The sequence below is a fragment of the Homarus americanus genome, unplaced genomic scaffold (assembly GCF_018991925.1).
Source record: "Homarus americanus isolate GMGI-L3 unplaced genomic scaffold, GMGI_Hamer_2.0 scaffold50986, whole genome shotgun sequence".
NCBI lineage: Eukaryota > Metazoa > Arthropoda > Malacostraca > Decapoda > Nephropidae > Homarus > Homarus americanus.
In genome coordinates, this window is record NW_024735373.1 from 3,045 (window position 1) to 22,140 (window position 19,096).

General features: G+C 38.2%; 1 protein-coding gene across 1 annotated transcript; it reads left to right on the forward strand.

The window, feature by feature from the left end:
* Nucleotides 1–3,699: 3,699 nt before the first annotated feature.
* On the forward strand, nt 3,700–18,792 carry LOC121870851 (DNA helicase MCM9-like; the record flags this gene model as incomplete). The annotated part of the gene is given in 5 exon segments (XM_042372821.1): nt 3,700–3,866; nt 5,141–5,281; nt 7,413–7,519; nt 8,535–8,619; nt 18,661–18,792. Coding segments are annotated over 5 exon segments (632 nt in total), but the record flags the coding sequence as incomplete, so codon positions are not given.
* Nucleotides 18,793–19,096: the final 304 nt, after the last annotated feature.

The window sequence follows — 19,096 nt, forward strand, 5'->3', positions numbered from 1 at the left end:
ACATTTTGGTACGACTGAGGCGGTCGTAAGTGCTGGTGGACGTGAGTCGGGGAGTACCTGTTTTCCACAACTTTCGCCTTGTCCGCCAAACTATATTTTGCATGTTTCTTGTCAACTCTGTACTCCCTTTTGGCCTTTGGCGGTTCTGGACGCTTAGGAGGGTTCCCATTCACACCAGGTTGACCCCCACCACCTACTGGCTCAACACTTGCCATATCAAGGGCGCGAAATGAGCGTCTGAACATGAGATCACCAAGAGATAACGTTCTGGCTGTCTCAGTGCATGGGTGGGAAGGAACTAATGGCGCTGCTAGCGCCACAAACAACTAAGAACTATCTGGCGGGCCGCTCAAACCTGTCGAAATTCGAGTTTCCGCCGTCGAAATTTGAAATTGTGTAGTTTTTTGTGTCCAAATAAAAAAACGAATTAAAAACTCGCAAAATTTGAGAACCTACTGTATATTACATCGCGATATATAATTACATGTAATCAATGGGGAAAATAAGGTTAGGTTCTGGAGGCCAATAAAAGTGACTAAACTTGACATGAAATGGTGCAGTCTAAAGTTAGCAGAATATAAATTACTGTACATTGCTGGAATCCTTGTAAGACAGAGAATAATTTGAATATAGACGTCATATATTTTGCATGGGAGATAAAATAAATTCAACTCGTATTTTTGGTGTGATTTAGGGGATTTCTAGGAGTGTTTCTGACTTTATACTGTTTTTGGCTTTGTGTGAGGACCTAGGAACATAACCCCATGTAAGTTGAGAGTCTACTGTAAATAAATTTATCACTATATATTGGAAAATGTCAATAATTTTGGTAGTCGTGATAAATTTGAAATATTTCCTGCCCGATTTCCCTCGTGAAATAGAAAAAAATTATCGCTATATACTGCCACTCCTCGACTTACGACCTACTTGATATACGACCACCCGGACATACGACCATCCCAGTCGTACCAAAAATTTTTAAAACGACGTATTTTCGAGTCCCGACGTTAGTGATTGCGCCGTGTATTGACAAAATTTGTGTTTGTAATTCACTTTAAAATGGCTGGCAAGGTTAAAAGTGTCAGTTTTGTGGTGCTGAGAAGAAAAAGAGACACCCATTTTAGATTTTCTATGTATTATCTTCGCATTTTTTATTTACGACCAATTCGACTTACGACCTGGATTTGGGTCCCTAACCCCGTCGTAAGTCAAGGAGCTGTATAGGAAAATTGCGATAATTTTGGTAGCCACGATATAAAATTTTTTTTATATAAAGTCACTATATATCCCGACCCTACTGTACTCGGAAATTTCCTGTGATGCGAGATTTTTTTCTGGGTTTGAGAGATGAAAATCAGGCGCATTTTCAAAAAAAATCCTGGGATGGGGGTTATTTTTCCGGGTTCGAGAGATGATGTAATGAGCAATTTCTGGAGCATTTGAGAAAAGTTTTCTGTTACCCGGAAAATTTCCAGGGATGAGGGATTTTTTCCGGCTTTGAGAGAGTCGTCTCGGTGCCTGGAAATCTCTCATTCCCAGAAGTGTTCTGCACCAATTGTTCTGGCTAATGGAGATATCACTGTATAGTACAGTACAAGGTAGAGCTCAGTCATAATTTTATACTTGTTCTTATGAGAAACCGGTTGTGATTTAACAGTGAGCTGTATGAAATGCTAAGTCATCATCTATAATAAAGATATTACTGTAGTACTGTAATACATATACAGCTCTGTACAGTATTTCCATTCTATAACTGGAGACCACTATCTCCCAAAATAATCCATTGGGTGACCCTTGATGAGTTATTGCATCATCCTAAATCCACTCTGCTTTGTTTACCTGGTGCAAAGGCTACTGTTAGTCAGATGATCTACACTCACACTCTCCTGCATTTATCATTTCCTGTTTTCAACTTTATCTTATAACTCTACGCATTTGTTGTACATAATTAGCATATGAAATTTAAGAATACAGAATACAGTACAATACAAAGAATCCTCGCTTTACGCGGTTTCACTTTACGCGTTTCTACATTTACACGGTAACCTGCCAGAACCGGAATTCCCACTTTACGCGGTGCATCTACTCATATACGCGGGTGAAGTATAATTTTTTTATTTAGCTCATAAAATTCATACAAATTATCCGGCCAGAATATAATTTAAATTGCTGGAATTCTTACAATTTGATGATCATTTTGAATATAAGCATCATAGATTTTGCATTAGACATACAAATTTTAGATCTAATGTAAGTATTTTGTTTACTCTGAGCAAATATGTTATCTTTTGTGCAAAATATATGACATGTATATTCAAAATATTCCTGGTCTTGCAAGGAATCCAGCAATGTCAATTATATTATCCTAACTTTAGTCTGAGGTATTATTTATTACTAAAAATGTAAATATACTGTTATAACCCAATCATTTCTCTGGTAGGGAGGGAAGGTGGGGGTGAGGGGTAGGGAGGGAGGGAGGGACCCAGGGAGCAGGTGGGAAGAGGGGGGGAGGTGGGGTATTTTGATTGACAGATAGTATTTTGGTAAGTATATTTTGTTTATTTATTGAAGATATTTGTTTTAGCTCATAAAATTCATACAAATTACCGGGCCAGAATATAATTTACATTGCTGGAATTCTTACAATTTGATGATCATTTTGAATATAAACATCATAGATTTTGCATTAGACATACAAATTTTAGATCTACTTTAAGTATTTTGTTTACTCTGAGCAAATATGTTATCTTTTGTGCAAAATATATGACATGTATATTCAAAATATTCCTGGTCTTACAAGGAATCCAGCAATGGCAATTATATTATCCTAACTTTAGTTTGAGGTATTATTTATTACTATACCTTAAAATCTAGTGTTTTCCCCCAAACATTTCTCAGAGAGGGAAGAGCCAGCGAGTGTGAGAAGAGGGGGAGGGAGTTGAGTCCATTATTTGAATGGACATTAACTTGGCGACTGTATTTCTCTATTTCTCTTAAATATTAATTGTGTGTTGTACCATCATAAAATTAAGATGTTATTTTTACTAGAACATAGGTATTGTGTCGGAAAAAGTGGAGTCTGGGGGTCAGCCGGTCTCTATTTCAATTAATCCCATATGTTATGTTTCTCACTTTAGCGGGCCTTAGTGGGTTCAATTGACCGCGTAAAGTGAGGGTTCACTGTATATCAGGATTTAGTTATTATTTATATGAAAATATAATTTTATTTTAGTTTTTTAATTTATTTGTAAATACGAAGAAAATAATGGCGTAAATTGAATTGGGTCCTAAATTAACCAGGGTTTTAAATATGAATCGTTGTTAGTAGAACCGTCGTTATCGGAGGCTTTACTGTGCTGTAATTATTATTATTTTTAGTCGCTTCCTGTTTTAGTGATTGTCATGTTGCCAAAATATTAACCAAGAAACATTATGTGTAGACTATGGGTTTATTAAGGATGTGGCAGCTAAGTGAATATGTGAATGGGAACCAAACTTAACAATTGTGGAAGTGAAGGCTTTAGAGTGCAATGCTGTCCATACTACAGTACAGTACTTCCTTTTGTAATGAAAAAAGACTTAAGTCACCAGTGTCTTATATCTACACTGCTACTAACAGGCTGTCAAATCTATGGGACCCGTTTTCATATGTTTGCTGCTTTAGCTTTTTATTGTATTATTATTTGTTTTAATTTTTAGGGCTGCCAACCTGTCCAGAGCTGTATCGCCATGCTGTCCCCCGCACTAGCGATGTTGGGCGACTTTTATGTGTTTCTGGAACAGTTGTTCGCACTACAGCTGCTAAGATGCTTGAATATCAAAAGGACTTCATGTGTATTCAGTGTAAACATGTGTTCACAGTAAAGGTAAGGAACTAAGAGTTTGAAAACTGTTGCTCTGCACACACACTCACACACACACACACACACACATACACATGTAATGTAAGTCTTTATATTTTCAGCCACCGGCTGCAACTCTATTAATAAACAGTTTATTATTATTATTATTATTATTACACACACACACATGTAATGTAAGTCTGTATATTTTCAGCCACCGGCTGCAACTCTATTAATAAACAGTTTATTATTATTATTTTTATTATTACACACACACACGTGCTAAGTTAGTACTTTGTGGTGATTTTAATTAACTAGGCACCACTGATCTCCAGGCACAGTTTCTAATTTCACAAGATCAGAACGTTCCGGGGACAATCAAAACACTTGTGACATTATTTATCTTAAATGATCCTCTTCCCCTTATGAGTTATATACGCTATGTATCACTTATATCATTCAGATATTTTAATTATATGGTTGGTGTGTTTGTTAATAAACCATTATTTATTATTATTACGCATGCATGCACATGCACAACTCAGAAGCAGTAATTGCTGCCCCACCCCAGTAACCAGAGCCACAGTCAATGACGGCCGATATTGACACAATGCAACATCACCAGCCATGATAGTTCCAGAGCTACCCAGCAACGTTTAGACGGGAGGGAGGGAGGGAAAAAGGTTTGTTCGATCGCCAGGCCTTCACTTGCCTTGGCTCTGGCTACTAGGAGGGTAGCAATTACTGCTTCTGACTGTACTGTACACACTCAATATGGTGCAATATGGCAGATTTAGTTTATACAGGGAAAATAACAGATGAAACCAGGTTGATGTGAATTTTTTAATGATGGTTAATAACTTACATCAAGAGTAGATTATGAAGATAGTTGTTAAGTCTTTGGAAACAGTCACCAGTAATAACATGATACAGTATGTGTTTTGGGTAACCATTTTGTGATATCCAAGAATTTTGTTGATTGGACCGTGGTTCTAAATATTGCTCAGCTGGCTCAGTTCCAGTCATAGGTTATTCTTTGTTTAAGGTTATCAGATTGTTACATAATATCAAGTACTAGATTGACCTGGACTTGCATGTGATTAAACTGGCGGTAATATCTTTAATTTGCTCTTTAAGATAGTTATAAAAATTTTGTATGAAATAACAGATCCTCCAATAGTTATCCTTGCTTGAGATTACCATTAGTTATACTTGCTTATTTATTAGATAAAATCTGTATGTTAATATGCTATTTTATTCAAGAAAAAATGAAAGTGTACTACAGTTTTTTTTTTTAGGCAGATCATGACCAGTACTATGTGATGAATAAGCCAAGTCGTTGTCCAAATCCTGAAGAATGTTATTGCAACAACTTCACCCCTCTTGGAGCTTCCTCACATCCTCTGCATACTAAAGACTATCAAGAAATCAAAATTCAGGTAATGGTTATCTTTAATCATATGGTGAAGTTATTCACAAAATTCATTACAGTATTTTATGTTGGCTGTTCCTCATGTACATTAATTCTAAGCTTTGAATAGTTCAGCTTCTCCTTTGTTTATTTTTGGCATTATTTCCTTTCTTTAAGTTTCGATTTATATATTTAAATATATTTTTTAAAGTACAGTATCTGAATATTCTTTAATAGTCTACAATATCTTCAAATATCACACAAAAAGGGTTTCAGATCACCGTTACACTCTGTCAGTTTACTTAGAATATGTTTTTAAATTCATTATAGTAACACAACCACACTACAAGGAGTCCCCAGTCATTGTCATATATTGTAACTTAGTGGTCACAGGGGTCCAGATCTGGAGAGTATGGAGGGTGGGGGGCCCCTGGGATGCCATGCTGTTTCCCAAGTTCAAGTTGAACCTCAAGGGGAAGAAGATCATGGACAGAATGGAGATCCAGGACACATGGCAGAAGGTGTTCTCCAGCCTCACCAACAAGAACTTCCAGAAGTGGGAGGAGGGGATTGAGCACTGTATTGAGGCCTCTGAAGAATTATCTTTCAAAACCTTTTTAGCAGCTTCAGTTCGGGCCCCTTTAGTTCCTGCATTCAAATGCATCATCTTCACCCTTACAAGTAATCCTGATCACAATCTTCCTCTAGTTATCTTGAACAGTACATTAGAAATTGCATCATGATTGCATTAGTCAATTTCGTCACCATTGACTTGTCTTCATCACCTGATGCTTTCAGCATTTCTACAACTACAGTATCCCAGAGTTTCCAGCCACCGTCAGCTGCTTTCTAAAGCTACCCTTTTTCTTTCAATCCTTGGGCATGGTTCCTGTACTGGTTTTGTTAACCCCTAGGCTGCTCCTCTTCCATTCATTCTCCTCATTCAGTAATTAATTGAAGTATTTTCTCCAGGCATCTGTGATTTCCTCATTATCAACAACCACATCACCATGGTCATTTCTCACACACTGCTCACCATCAACATCCTTGTTTCTACCCACTGTTTGCTTTGTTATTCTGAACACTCTCCTCTTGCCTCTGCACTGTTTAACCAAAGTACAAAAATATAAACAGGGAGTAATATCTCTTGTTTTTGTCAGCAGCAAAAGTCTCGAAATTTTTTTTGGATATCTTCTTACCACCTTCCTACTACAGTATTACCCCGCTTTACACGGTTTCACTTTCCGCGATTTCTCATTTACGCGGTACCTTGCCAGAACCGGACTTTCACTTTCCGCGGTGCATCTACTCATATACGCGTGAAGTATAAATTTTTTTTTTTTAGCTCATAAAATTCATACAAATTACCCGGCCAGAATATAATTTACATTGCTGGAATTCTTACAATATGATGATCATTTTGAATATAAACATCATGGATTTTGCATTAGACATACAAATTTTAGATCTAATGTAATAATTTGGTTTACACAAAGCAAGTATTTTATCTTTTGTGCAAAATATATGAAGTTTACATTAAAATATTCCCTGACCTGCAAGGAATCCAGAAATGTCAATTATATTATCCTAACTTTAGTCTGAGGTATTATTTATTACTAAACGTTAAAATCTAGTGTTTCACCCAATCATTTCTCAGAGAGGTAGGGGCCAGTGAGCTGGGAAGAGGGGGGGGGATTTGAGTCCATTATTTGAATGGACATAACCTGGCGACTGTATTTCTCTTAAATATTAATTGTGTGAGCATACCATCATAAAATTTAGATGTTATTTTTACTACAACATAGGTATTGTGTCGGAAAAAGTGGAGTTTGGGGGTCGGGCCAGTCTCTATTGGAATTAATCCCATATGTTCTGTTGTTCACTTTACGTGGTTTTCACTTTCCGTGGTACCCTGTGGGTTCAATTGACCGCGTAAATCGGGGTACTACTGTATATGGTTACCCTTTGATGATCCCTGTAAGAAGGTGAAGTATAATATATTAGTCAAATTCATTTGGTATTTAGATTTCTCACACAAGTTGGAGTTGTGCAACTTTGGGTTTTTACCCCTAGACTTGTTGACTGTCTAGTGGGCTCAGACCTGATGTGGTTATGAAATGGGATTTCAGGATCAATCCTCCATTTTTTTTCCCCACAAGGAACAAGTGAGAAAGCTGGTGATAGGAACTATCCCCCGCTCACTTTGGGTGACTCTGGAAGATGATCTCGTTGATTCCTGTAAGCCTGGGGATGATGTCCTGATCTGGTAAGTACAGTACATTAAATTTGATAACTATGTTCTCATCACTGTTAGTAAAATGTGTATGTTTATGCTAATTTGATATCAGTAATAATGTGATGCTAAATAAAGACTAAACTGTGAAGTTGGCATATTTTTTACTGTTTCAAGGCAATATATACCGGTACTTATGCATTTGTATTAGATTGATCATACTCTAAGATTAGATCTCTATCCTGTAAGTACAGTAGAAGGAAATGTAATTCCAGTCACCTTCATTATATTACAGTGAAAAAATACACAGGAATGAAAAATATTATAATTTCTGTGAATTAATAATTTTACTAATGTAATGCCATAACCTAGTTGGTAGCTCTCTGGACTCCCAACCCAGAGATAAGGCTCAGTCCCATGGTCAGCTTAGGTTATGGGTTTGATTTACTGTGGTATGTACTGTCATTGCCCTAACCTAACCTGGGGCTTGTCACTTTACAAATTGTTGGAAATTGTATGAAGGATGCTAGTTCTATTTAGCGTAGTGCAGTGCCTTGTTCTTTGTGCCCAATTTTCTAAATTAACCTGAGTCATTAAATCTTCACGAAAGAAAATTTATCCCAAATGAAACTGTACTGCATGAGTTAACCAGTAGACCTAACAAAACAGTGACTGACGTTTCTAAAGAATTTTCTGAGAATAATGAGTGCTTGGCTTAATCAACTCCTGACTTTTTCTGCACATCATTTTTAAAATCGTTAGATTTATGAAACAAGGGCCAGAAGATATCAGTATAGCTACCAATCTTGAATTTGTGCAAGTTAAAGTAATAAGGTTGTGATAAAATATAATTGAAGGAAAAAGAAATGAGAAAAAAAAAAATCTCAAAACGATCGTACAATGTAAACGATTCCTGAGATTTCTAATTCAGTTGTTCAAGAGTCTTAGGCAGACAATGCTTTGTTGTTAAATTCTCAGCAACTAATGATTAATATAATTGAAATGATCTACATTACTTAAATTAATATTTTGTCATCTTTTCATGTAGTGGAACTGTACACAGGCGTTGGCTTCCAGTAGTGAGAGACTCCAGGCCTAATATTGACCTTGTATTAAAGGCTAACAACATAGCTGTAAGTAGTGTATTTATAGTGTGGAAAATTTTGTGTACATTATTGAAACAAAATTGACATTGTTATATGACGACCTGATGACTCAACTTGTATTTTCAGTGAAATAAAAGAAAACATTTTGAGTTATGGAGGAAAATGAATAAAAACTTATGGTAATTTTCTTTAGCTGGTTGTAACAGTGATCAAATGTGTGTTGAATATCTGTGTGTGAGTATGTTATCTCAACCCTGACCTGTCATTTTCCATGCATCTGGCACCATTCTCATCTTCTATTTTACCTCACTTGAGGTTACAGGTATCCCTTGAACCAACCTTTACAAAAGTGGGAGAGAAGTAAAGGAATACAGTAGAACCTGTCAGTAGCAAACTAATGGGTACAGTGAGTTTCTGTAGAGGTTAAGTCTTGGGGGCATGTGGAAGTAAGGAGAAATACGTGATATGAAATGTTTGTGCAATGATTTCCATTAGAATGTTGTATAAATACAATATTATGGGTAAATATTTCCATGGTGGATATTTATACAATACATGTGCAGTCTACAGTTTATAGATTACCTTATCTTTGGAAATGCAGCCTAGGTTTTGTAACTTCCCCTATCAAACCTCTCTTTTAGTCATATTTTCAGTACTAGCAAACAGTGCAATACAACATGGTCTTTATGAAGTCATGCTATCATTCTTGGAAATATCATAGTATGGTATTTGTATATGATACAGCTTATCTTTTTATTTTCAAGTTATATTACAAATTACATATAGTATTGTATTTTTTCTCTATTACTGAAGATGTTATATTAATCATGATGAACCATAAACCATAAGAGGCCAATCATATGAGAATATAATACTGAATCAATAAATGCCAGAGGCATTTCGGATTTCGGAATTTTTCGGTTTTCAGAATGGTTAGTTTTTTTTTTTACATGTGTATTAGCCCACCGGGCATAGATCATGACCCACATCAGGGCCTGGGGGCGAAAATATAATACAAATTATAATAATAATAATAATTCATAGGTCTAGGTCGTGTTTCTCACTTTTGATCTTTTTTCAATCTTGTATTTATTTATTGTTATTATTATTATTTTATTATTACAGTATTATTGTTATTATTATTGATTTTATTTATATATTGTATTATTATTATTATTATTATTATTATTATTATTATTATTATTATTATTATTATTATTATTATTGTTATCATTATTATTTTATTTTGGTGTATTTTTATTAAAATTTTTATTTCTAGGAATAATTATTATTATAATTATTATTAATACTACTACTACTACTATTACATTTTCGCCCCCCAGGCCCTGATGTGGGTCAGTGATCTATGCCCGGGTGGGCTAATCCCTGTTTAAAAAAAAAATGGCCCCACAAAAAACTTTCGGTTGTCAGTGCTTTTCGGTTTTCGGAATTTCGGATAAAGGGTTGTCAACCTGTACGTACATAAATTCAAAGCTCCTTATGTGATGCTTAGTGAGGTGCTTTTATGCATTACTGTAAAGTCACATTCATTGAGATTTTATAAGCTTAAAACTCCCTCTGTATGACTGATACATACACACTAGGTAACCTTCTCAAACCTTCCCTGCTGCTGTCTTAATGCATCACCTCCCCCCTCCACTTCCGGCAAAATTGAAGGTGGCTTAGGCTTAAACTTTTTATCTTGTAAAATATCACAGACTAAAGTTAGCAGAATATAAATTGCCTTGCTGGAATCCTTGGAAGACAGCGAATAATATCAATACAGTACAGTGATCCCTCGGTTAACGAAATTTCGGTTAACGAATTACCTTCTATATGATTCTTCACTTCGGTTAACGAATTCCTTATGAATTTTTCCCAACATGTTTTCGCCTGCTTTTGCCTGCTCACCAGCTGGAGTATTAGTCCGCCAATACAGTAATCGGTTTTGGGGCTTAAATTCGTTACCATTTGAGTAAATATCAAGAAGGTTGTACTATTCAATAATTTTCCAAGTCTTATATTAAAGTTTTTAGTCATTTTAACAATTATTTAACATAATTGAAGTACAGGGAACTAGTTTTTAGCGCGCCAAACAGCCACTTGACTCACCCAAAATGGCGTCAGTGTGTGTCCCTGCTCAGTGGAGGAAGCTTCTTGCTTCAGACTCTCTTGAACATAAACTATTTTTATGTTTTTACAGTACAATTATTGGTAATTCTGAAGTTTATTTTACATATTGACAATATATAATGCAGTGCAGTGTTGATTTAAAGAAAATAATCTTGAATTACACCAAGTGAACTAAAATTTTATGGGTGAAATGGCAGCATGGGGTGACTTCTCCTCCACCTCCACTTCCTTCTCTTCTCCCTTCTCCTCCACCCCCATTCTAATTTCCATCATCATCAACCAGGAGCCTTCTACATACACAACTCAAAGTAAGTGTACTTTCCTGCATTTATTTTTAGTTTACGTATATGTAATTTTCGGTGAGCTGGAACTATTTACCCCAAATCCCATTGAAACAACGGTTTCGGTTAACGAACGACCTTCTGGATCGAATTGTGTTCGTTAACCGAGGGACCACTGTATAGACATCAAATATTTTGTATAAGAGATAAAAAGTTTAGCCCCTTAAGTACATTTAAATATTGTACAGTTTTTAAACTTATTTTTTGGTAGATATAGTAACTTTCTTCATTTATTTTTACTCATTTACATGCATACACCATCCTAAACACATATTGTCCTAAGGGCAAACCTGTACTGTACTCAAATGTACTAAGCAATGACTAAAATTTTTATGTGTGGTGCAAACTATAGCATGTTTATATTCAAATTAATCACTATCTTATAAGAATTCCAGCAATGTAAATTACATTCTGCCAAGTCAGTTCCCCTAACTCTACCATTTACATGCATTCTTATGAGAAAACAATGATTAGAAAAACGACTTTATATTGAGTCGTTGGGACGTTAAGCAAATTATTGACATCTAAAGAGTAGCGACTTTGTACCGAAACAACGTTAAGCGGGGCGACGTTATAAGAGGATTTACTGTACATAAACCAGACAAATGCAGCAACACCTGATCAGCCCCAGCCTGCTTACACACTCAAGTGTCTTAGTTCTCAGCAGGCCGATAAGAAATCTCATTAGACCACTGTACAGTATTCATTAAGTGTGGTTAATTTCATAAGATTTGTTTGTTAATCTTCCCCGTATCTTAAAAGATTAATTATTTTTTTAAGTATTACTGGTGACCAGAGCATCACAGAGTCCGAAAAAGGCGAATTCCGATATATTGAAGTCCGATTTATCAAGGTTTTACTGTACTCTTAATTTTGCAGCACCTGCTGTTTATGTGCTCGATAATTTATCCATTTTGTCATGGCTAGCAAATGGCACTGACTCATTAAAAGCTTCTTTAGTCATTCAGGTTTCTTTCAATTCTCAAATTTGAAGGTATCTTTCATTCATGAACACCTTGCATGGAAAACAAGCCCCATAGCACTCACTGACCTCATAACTAAGCCAAGGTTGACTCTTGTACCTTTCTGGATTGAAGTTCCCCAGTGTAGTCTCCTTCCTGAACTTTTTTGGACTGTACTTTTTCAAAATTGGTTGATTTGGACCTGGCTGATGTTCTACAGATTCAGAATATTGTCTAGCTGGATTATGTAGGCATGGCCAGTCATAATCACCATATTCATTACTTGAACTATCAGTACAGTGGTCCCTCGGTTAACGAACACAATTCATTCCAGAAGGTCGTTCGTTAACCGAAACCATTGTTTCAATGGGATTTTGGGTAATTGGTTCCAGCTCACCGAAAATTACATACAAAGTAAAAATAAATGCAATAAAGTACACTTACTTTGAGGTGTGTATGTAGAAGGCTCCTGGGACAACTATATTTCTGCTAATTATCCCCAATCATATACAACAATAATACTTTGGCTTATATAACTGTAAGGAGTGCCCCAGGGTGTCACACTGGTGTCACCACAACAAACGAAGAGCACTGTTAGGGTCGGTTGCAGTCCGACACACTGCGAAGGAGTTTTGGCCTAGTTCCTAGGGTGCGGACTCGCACAATTTAATCGTGCCGAATTAATGACATCCTGCAAGACAGCCAGCTGGTATGCAGCTACGGGTTCCCGGTGACTGTCGGGTATTCAGCTATCACACACTCTGTGCCTGAGATAGTGATGGAACAGCGTCAGAGTTGTCACAAAATTAACTCAATCACAAACAAATCTTTCGTCTGGCAACGACAGACAATATTTACGTAACATTAATTCTTTCACTGGGTACAGGATAATTTCACTGTTACAACATGAACACTGATATTCACAAAATTCAACTAAGTTAAACTGACTTAATATGGCAGGCGTAAGAACTATACACATACCTGAGATACTCGTACACGAGTTTATATACTGGCAACTCAGGCCTGTGCACTACACATACCAGAAAGGCTAATCACGCAATGACAGAAATTACATTTAACTATGAAAATCAGTGTCATAGGCCTGGTGAATTTCTTATGTCTATTTTTATAATCTAATCAGAGATTGAGCTTACCAGGAAAAAGTGAAATGGGCATCAAATACACACTCTGTTAACTTCATTCTCACAACATCAGCGGGATTTCAGACAAGGACCCTCTATGTGTATTCGCTGAGATCTTGGAGATTTAAAGTTTGATAGAATCGTTCCAGAGATTAATGACTTTCTTAAATAGACAACTGACACTAACTAACTACAAACATCAGATTCTCTGAAGTTTGGGCATCAAAATAATCTAACTTCAGTAACACTTGGAAACCCATCGCTATCCCCAAGAATGATATCAAGGGATGCCCTTCGTACTGGCAGACTGGACACTCACTTATTTGACAAGTGTAACTAACAATAAAGATAGTTGAAGCTTTCAACATCACTCACAAGGGATCTTGAATGTTCCATCTGTAATCAGACATATTTAAGTTGCCTTAACAGATGCGACTGCAGTTGCAATTTAAAATTTTTGTCGTTATACTGAGGAATACGGAGTCTCGGATGTAGTCTAAGATTGAGGGAAAACGGAGGACTCGGGCGTCCTGAAGCGATGAGAAAACGGACGCCTCAGATGGGAGACTCAATAAAGAAGGCACAGCTACATGTTTTGTGGGCTATTGAGTGTAATATGAATCGACTGATTTTACGTTTACTGACATGTACAACCGTGGTCATTACAGCACCACCATCATTTGTTGGATTCTGAGTCACCTCAGATTCTCAAAATACTGGTAAATCGGAACTTAATGCTCCCGCGTCAGTGCTATAGAGTCATCTTGCTCAGTGCTAGTGCTGCTTTGCTGTCCAACAGATGAGTCAGGAGTAGGTCTCTTTGCAAAGAATCGACTAAGTTGCCCTTTTGTTCTGTCACGCATGACAAGCATTTTTTCTTTCTTTCCTGTCTCAAAGTTGTGCATGCTTTTCCTTGTAGTCTGAGTTACTTTCTCTACTACATTCAGTGCATTTGACGTGTTGACGATAATCTCGTGAGAAGTTGACTGCAGTGAAATTTTTTGGTTTCCAGTGTATTCAACAAAAAAGTTTATTACTTTTTAATAGTTGAATTAAAATTTGCTCGCTGGTTTTTGTCTCATTTTCCTTATTAAAAACTTATATACAGTACTGTACTGTCATGGACATATGTCCGCGGTTTTTCATACCTTGGTCATCGTTGAAAGGGAACGGCCAATGTTCCACTGAACAGCTACCTGTCTCGCATGCTGCATATGAAAACGAGGCCATCGTCTGCGGTTACAGTCAAATAACTGTCACTGTCAGTGTTTGTGAGCCAATACTGTACAGTACTAATGTTACCACTGACAACTTGCCAGATGCGCTGTGATTTATTATACTGTTTTGTTAAAATACTCTCAAAGCTCACCGTGTAATTTGTAGCCGCAGTATACAGTTCTCTATGAAATGATTCTTTTTAATATGTTTTTGAGGTCACCAAGACTATGATGAGTATAGACAAATGTATGGTAGTATGCATATGTATACCATGACTGACAACATACACCTAGTTATGCCACTGTTCCCACTTCCCAGTAAGACAGTAACTTGATTAATTCAGGAGCTGGAATATCTGTTGCAGTGTCTATTTAAAACAATATAAACTCACACACTGTGGTAAATAAAACACTTGGTTGCTACATCCAACCTTTACTTGCCTCATTTCACTACATATCTAAAATGACACAAAAGCAAATGTAACAATTCAAAGAGGAAACAACATAATATAACATGGTGGTTTTATCCTAATAATGAAATAAACTAAAATGATACTTACAAACAAGAACAAAATAATATTACAGTATTTAACATACAGTCAACCCTCACTTTACGCGGTTAATATAACCCACAGGGTACCGCGGAAAGTGAGAAACGCGTAAAGTGAACAACATAACATATGGGATTAATTGAAATAGAGACCGGGCCGACCCCCAAACTCCACTTTTTGACGACACACAACTATGTTGTAGTAAAAATTTTATCTTAACTTTATGATGGTATGCACACACAATTAATATAGAAGAGGTTAGGTTAGGAAAAATCAAGGTTAAGTTAGGAAAAATAAAGGTTAGGTTAGGAAAACTAAAAGTTAGGTTGAACACTTACGTTAGTAGAAGAGATGGGTCAGCATACGGGGATGGAGGCTGGTTCCGAGGCAGAGGGCAGGCTACTGGCCCTCAGGTGAGTCGCCATCACTGTCATCCACACTTGTCAGGGCCTCCCTGACAAATCCCTCAAAGTCATCATCACTGTCTCTACCTCTGTCACTATCACTGGCTTGGGCTGGCTGTGGTGGGTTGCGGGCGAAGAACTCTGTTATGCTTTGCTGACGGCTGGTGTTTATGTTGTCGTGATAAACCTTGAAGTAGGGCTCCAGAGTCTGCAACAGCTGGGTAGTGAAGATTTCATACCTGTTTGCGTCAGGGTCGTCGGAAAGGAGGAGCTTGACTTTCTCGACACACTCGATGGCACCCCTAACATTACTATGGGATAAGCGGTGTTCTTCTTGGGATGACACTCCACCTGCCTCTTCACTGATGTCATCATCATCTACCATGTCGTCGGTAGTCACATCAGGATCCCTTATCACCTCCAGGATGTCGTCGTTGGTGGTCTCGGAGAAGCCTGCAGCTGTAACACACTGCGCAGCTTCTCTGGCAAGGTCCACTGCTACTGCAACAGTCTGAACCTCACCAGTCACAGATTGACTCTGCCTAACGGCCGGAATGCCTTGCAACACATGTCTCCATGCGTGACGAACAGTTGCTACAGACAGCTGATCCCATGCCTCCACCAAGAAGTCCACAGCTTTCTTGATGTTGAATATTCTCCAGAATTGTTTTAAAAGTACTTGTTGCTCTGCCAACTGTTGATCCTCGTCGTCTTCGCTCTTGCTATCGGTGGTGGTGTCACTCAGGTTACGCAACTCTTCCCTGGTGTTGGTGTAGTCGTTCAGGAGCTTGAATTTTTTAGTAGAGAATGCAGCTTTTACATTACAGATTAACTCTTGGTCCATGGGCTGTAATATAGACGTAGTGTTGGGAGGAAGGAAGACCACTTTTACGTTGGGGTGACGATCTAACAGTAGGGGCGAGTGTCCTGGTGCGTTGTCCAGCAGCAACAAAATCTTGAATGGCACATTCTGTTGCTCACAGAATTTCTTCACATCGGGAACAAAACAGTCATCAAACCAGGAGAGGGACAGTGTAGAGAACATCCACGCCTTACGTGCGGTCAGCCAGTGGACATTTAGCTTGGTCATGTCCATGCTCTTGTAGGCATGCGGCTTGCGTGCTGTGTGGATCACCGATAACTTGAGCTTACAGGTACCGGAGGCATTGGTGGTAAACAGGACGGTGATGCGCTCCTTCTGCAACTTCTGGCCCCGAACTTGCTGGCATTCTTCACAACGAAGGTCTTGGAAGGTAGCTTTTTCCAAAAAAGACCAGATTCGTCCATGTTAAACACCTGGTCGTCGGTGTACTGTCCTTCCTCCATAATCTCACGTAAAAACGGAGGAAATTCCCTAGCCGCAGCACGGTCAGCACTAGCTTCTTCACCACCAATGTTGATATTGGTGATCTTGTTCCGCATCTTAAACCTCTGTAACCACCCAGAGGAAGCATTAAAGGGTTTGGGCTCTGTAATTCCCATCTTTCGTGACACTGCAGCATACAGTTCACGTGCGTACTCCTTAACAGAGCGCGTGTCGACCGCCATGTTCCGTCGCGCCTGACGCACCAAGTAGCTCACAAGTAATTTTTCCGTCTTGAGAAGCACCTGGTTGAGGAAATACTTGATCATAGAAGCACCTGTAGACTTTGTGATCTTCATGTGCTCCTTTATCTTGGCTGCATCCTTCTTTATCGTCCGGATCGTAGATTCGTTCACACCATGCTGGCGCGCCAAATCAACCTGTCTTGTTCCTTTCTCTAACTCTTGGATGATCTTGTACTTCACCTCGTAGCTTAAGGAACGTCGTGTCTTCTTGGGCTTAGGGCGGCTGGGTCCAGGCAAGGAAAGGTTTCTCTCTGGGGGCGGTGGTCCGGCGGAAGCCATTTTACAGAACAATGGATACACGATTACACGGTGTGGCCTGGAGGGATGAAACTGCCACGGCTAGGTCAAGCGTCGTCTTTCCTCCCTCCCTCCCTCCGCCGGGTGGACACGTCATATTACTCTAAACCAATTACAGCTAGCAGCGGAGGGAGGTAGGGATGCATGGCCAATCACAGTCCGATACGTCATATGACGTTACTGATAACGCAACAGAGACATGCACTGCTCAACCTTACCGCGCGGCTTGCCCAGGCGGAGGCGGGAGCAGGCGGGAGGGGCGAATCTAAAAATAGCGTCGAGCCGGACACTCCGCGTAAAGGGGTACACGCACCGCGGAATGTGAGCATCTTGGGTTCCGGCAGGGTACCGCGTAAACGTGGAAACGCGGAATGTGGGACTGCGTAAAGTGAGGGTTGACTGTAATGATATTTTAAAAGTCGGTAATTTGGTAGCCCCCCCCCCGTCTCCTATGCCTATGTTAATGATTGTACGTACTTTAAATAGATAGACACAGTATTACTACTGTAGATATATTTCAGTAAGGCTTTTAAACTGTGTAGAGTAATATTGTATGAATCCAGTTAGCTTTATCAGTGGAAAATGATTTTACTGCCTTTTATTACATTCTTCATGTTTGGCCATGTACACTCTTCAGTACAAGTAATGGTTTGAAACATATTCATTATTTATGTTCTATAATACATCCACCTACCCCAACATAATTTGTGGTCGACAGTGTATACACCACACTACAGCACAATTTATAGTTTGAAGCATGTCTAGATACATCACACTGCAACAATTTGTAGCTCTAACACATTCACAGACACCTCTTGAAAAGACAGTTTCTGGACTAACATACTGCAAATGCAAAAAACACAGTGCAGCACCAGTCAGCTTACTGTCCACACACCACATTGCAACATATTGTGGTTTTTACATGTCCACAGACAGCACAGAACAACAGTTTATGGTCTAATTATCTAATACATTCACAAGCATCCCACTGCAACACACTTTGTGGTCTGTAACATATCCAGGAACACCATGCTGCAACACAACCTATTGTTATAGCATGTCCACAAATTGAACACTACAACTAAACTTTCAGTCATAACATATCCACAAACACTAAAACACAACATTTAATTGTGACAACCTCACAAAAAACATTATAATAAAATACCCTTCTTGTCTGTAATTTTTCAACATACAATGTATACATCACTATAACACTCCTTGTGGAGTATTATGTCCACAAACATAACTCTCAAACAAAACTTGTGGTGTCCACAAGCACCGCAAGACATCACAACATTGCCACAATAATGGTGGTATTGATGTTGTCATGAGTAGTGACACATTTTAACATTCTAGGAACTACAAAATAACATACCTTTATTCCTTACTTTAAATAACTATCTTTACCAGATTCACAACAAGCAGCGTTCAGGGAACATAGTTACAGATGAGATGCGAGAAGAATTTGCAGAATTTTGGGAACATCACAAATATGACCCATTAAGAGGAAGGGATATTATATTATCTTCATTCTGTCCACAGGTAAGGAAGAGATGCTGTATTGATAGGGATATTATTTTTCTTGCAACCAATGTTATAGACAAAGAGGTGATGATAATTTGAACTGGTTTACACCCTATTATCTTCTTCTTCTTCTTCTTCTTCTTCTTCTTCTTCTTCTTCTTCTTCTTCTTCTTCTTCTTCTTCTTCTTCTTCTTCTTCTTCTTCTTCTTCTTCTTCTTCTTCTTCTTCTTCTTCTTCGTCTTCTTCTTCGTCTTCGTCTTCGTCTTCGTCTTCGTCTTCGTCTTCTTCGTCTTCGTCTTCGTCTTCGTCTTCGTCTTCTTCT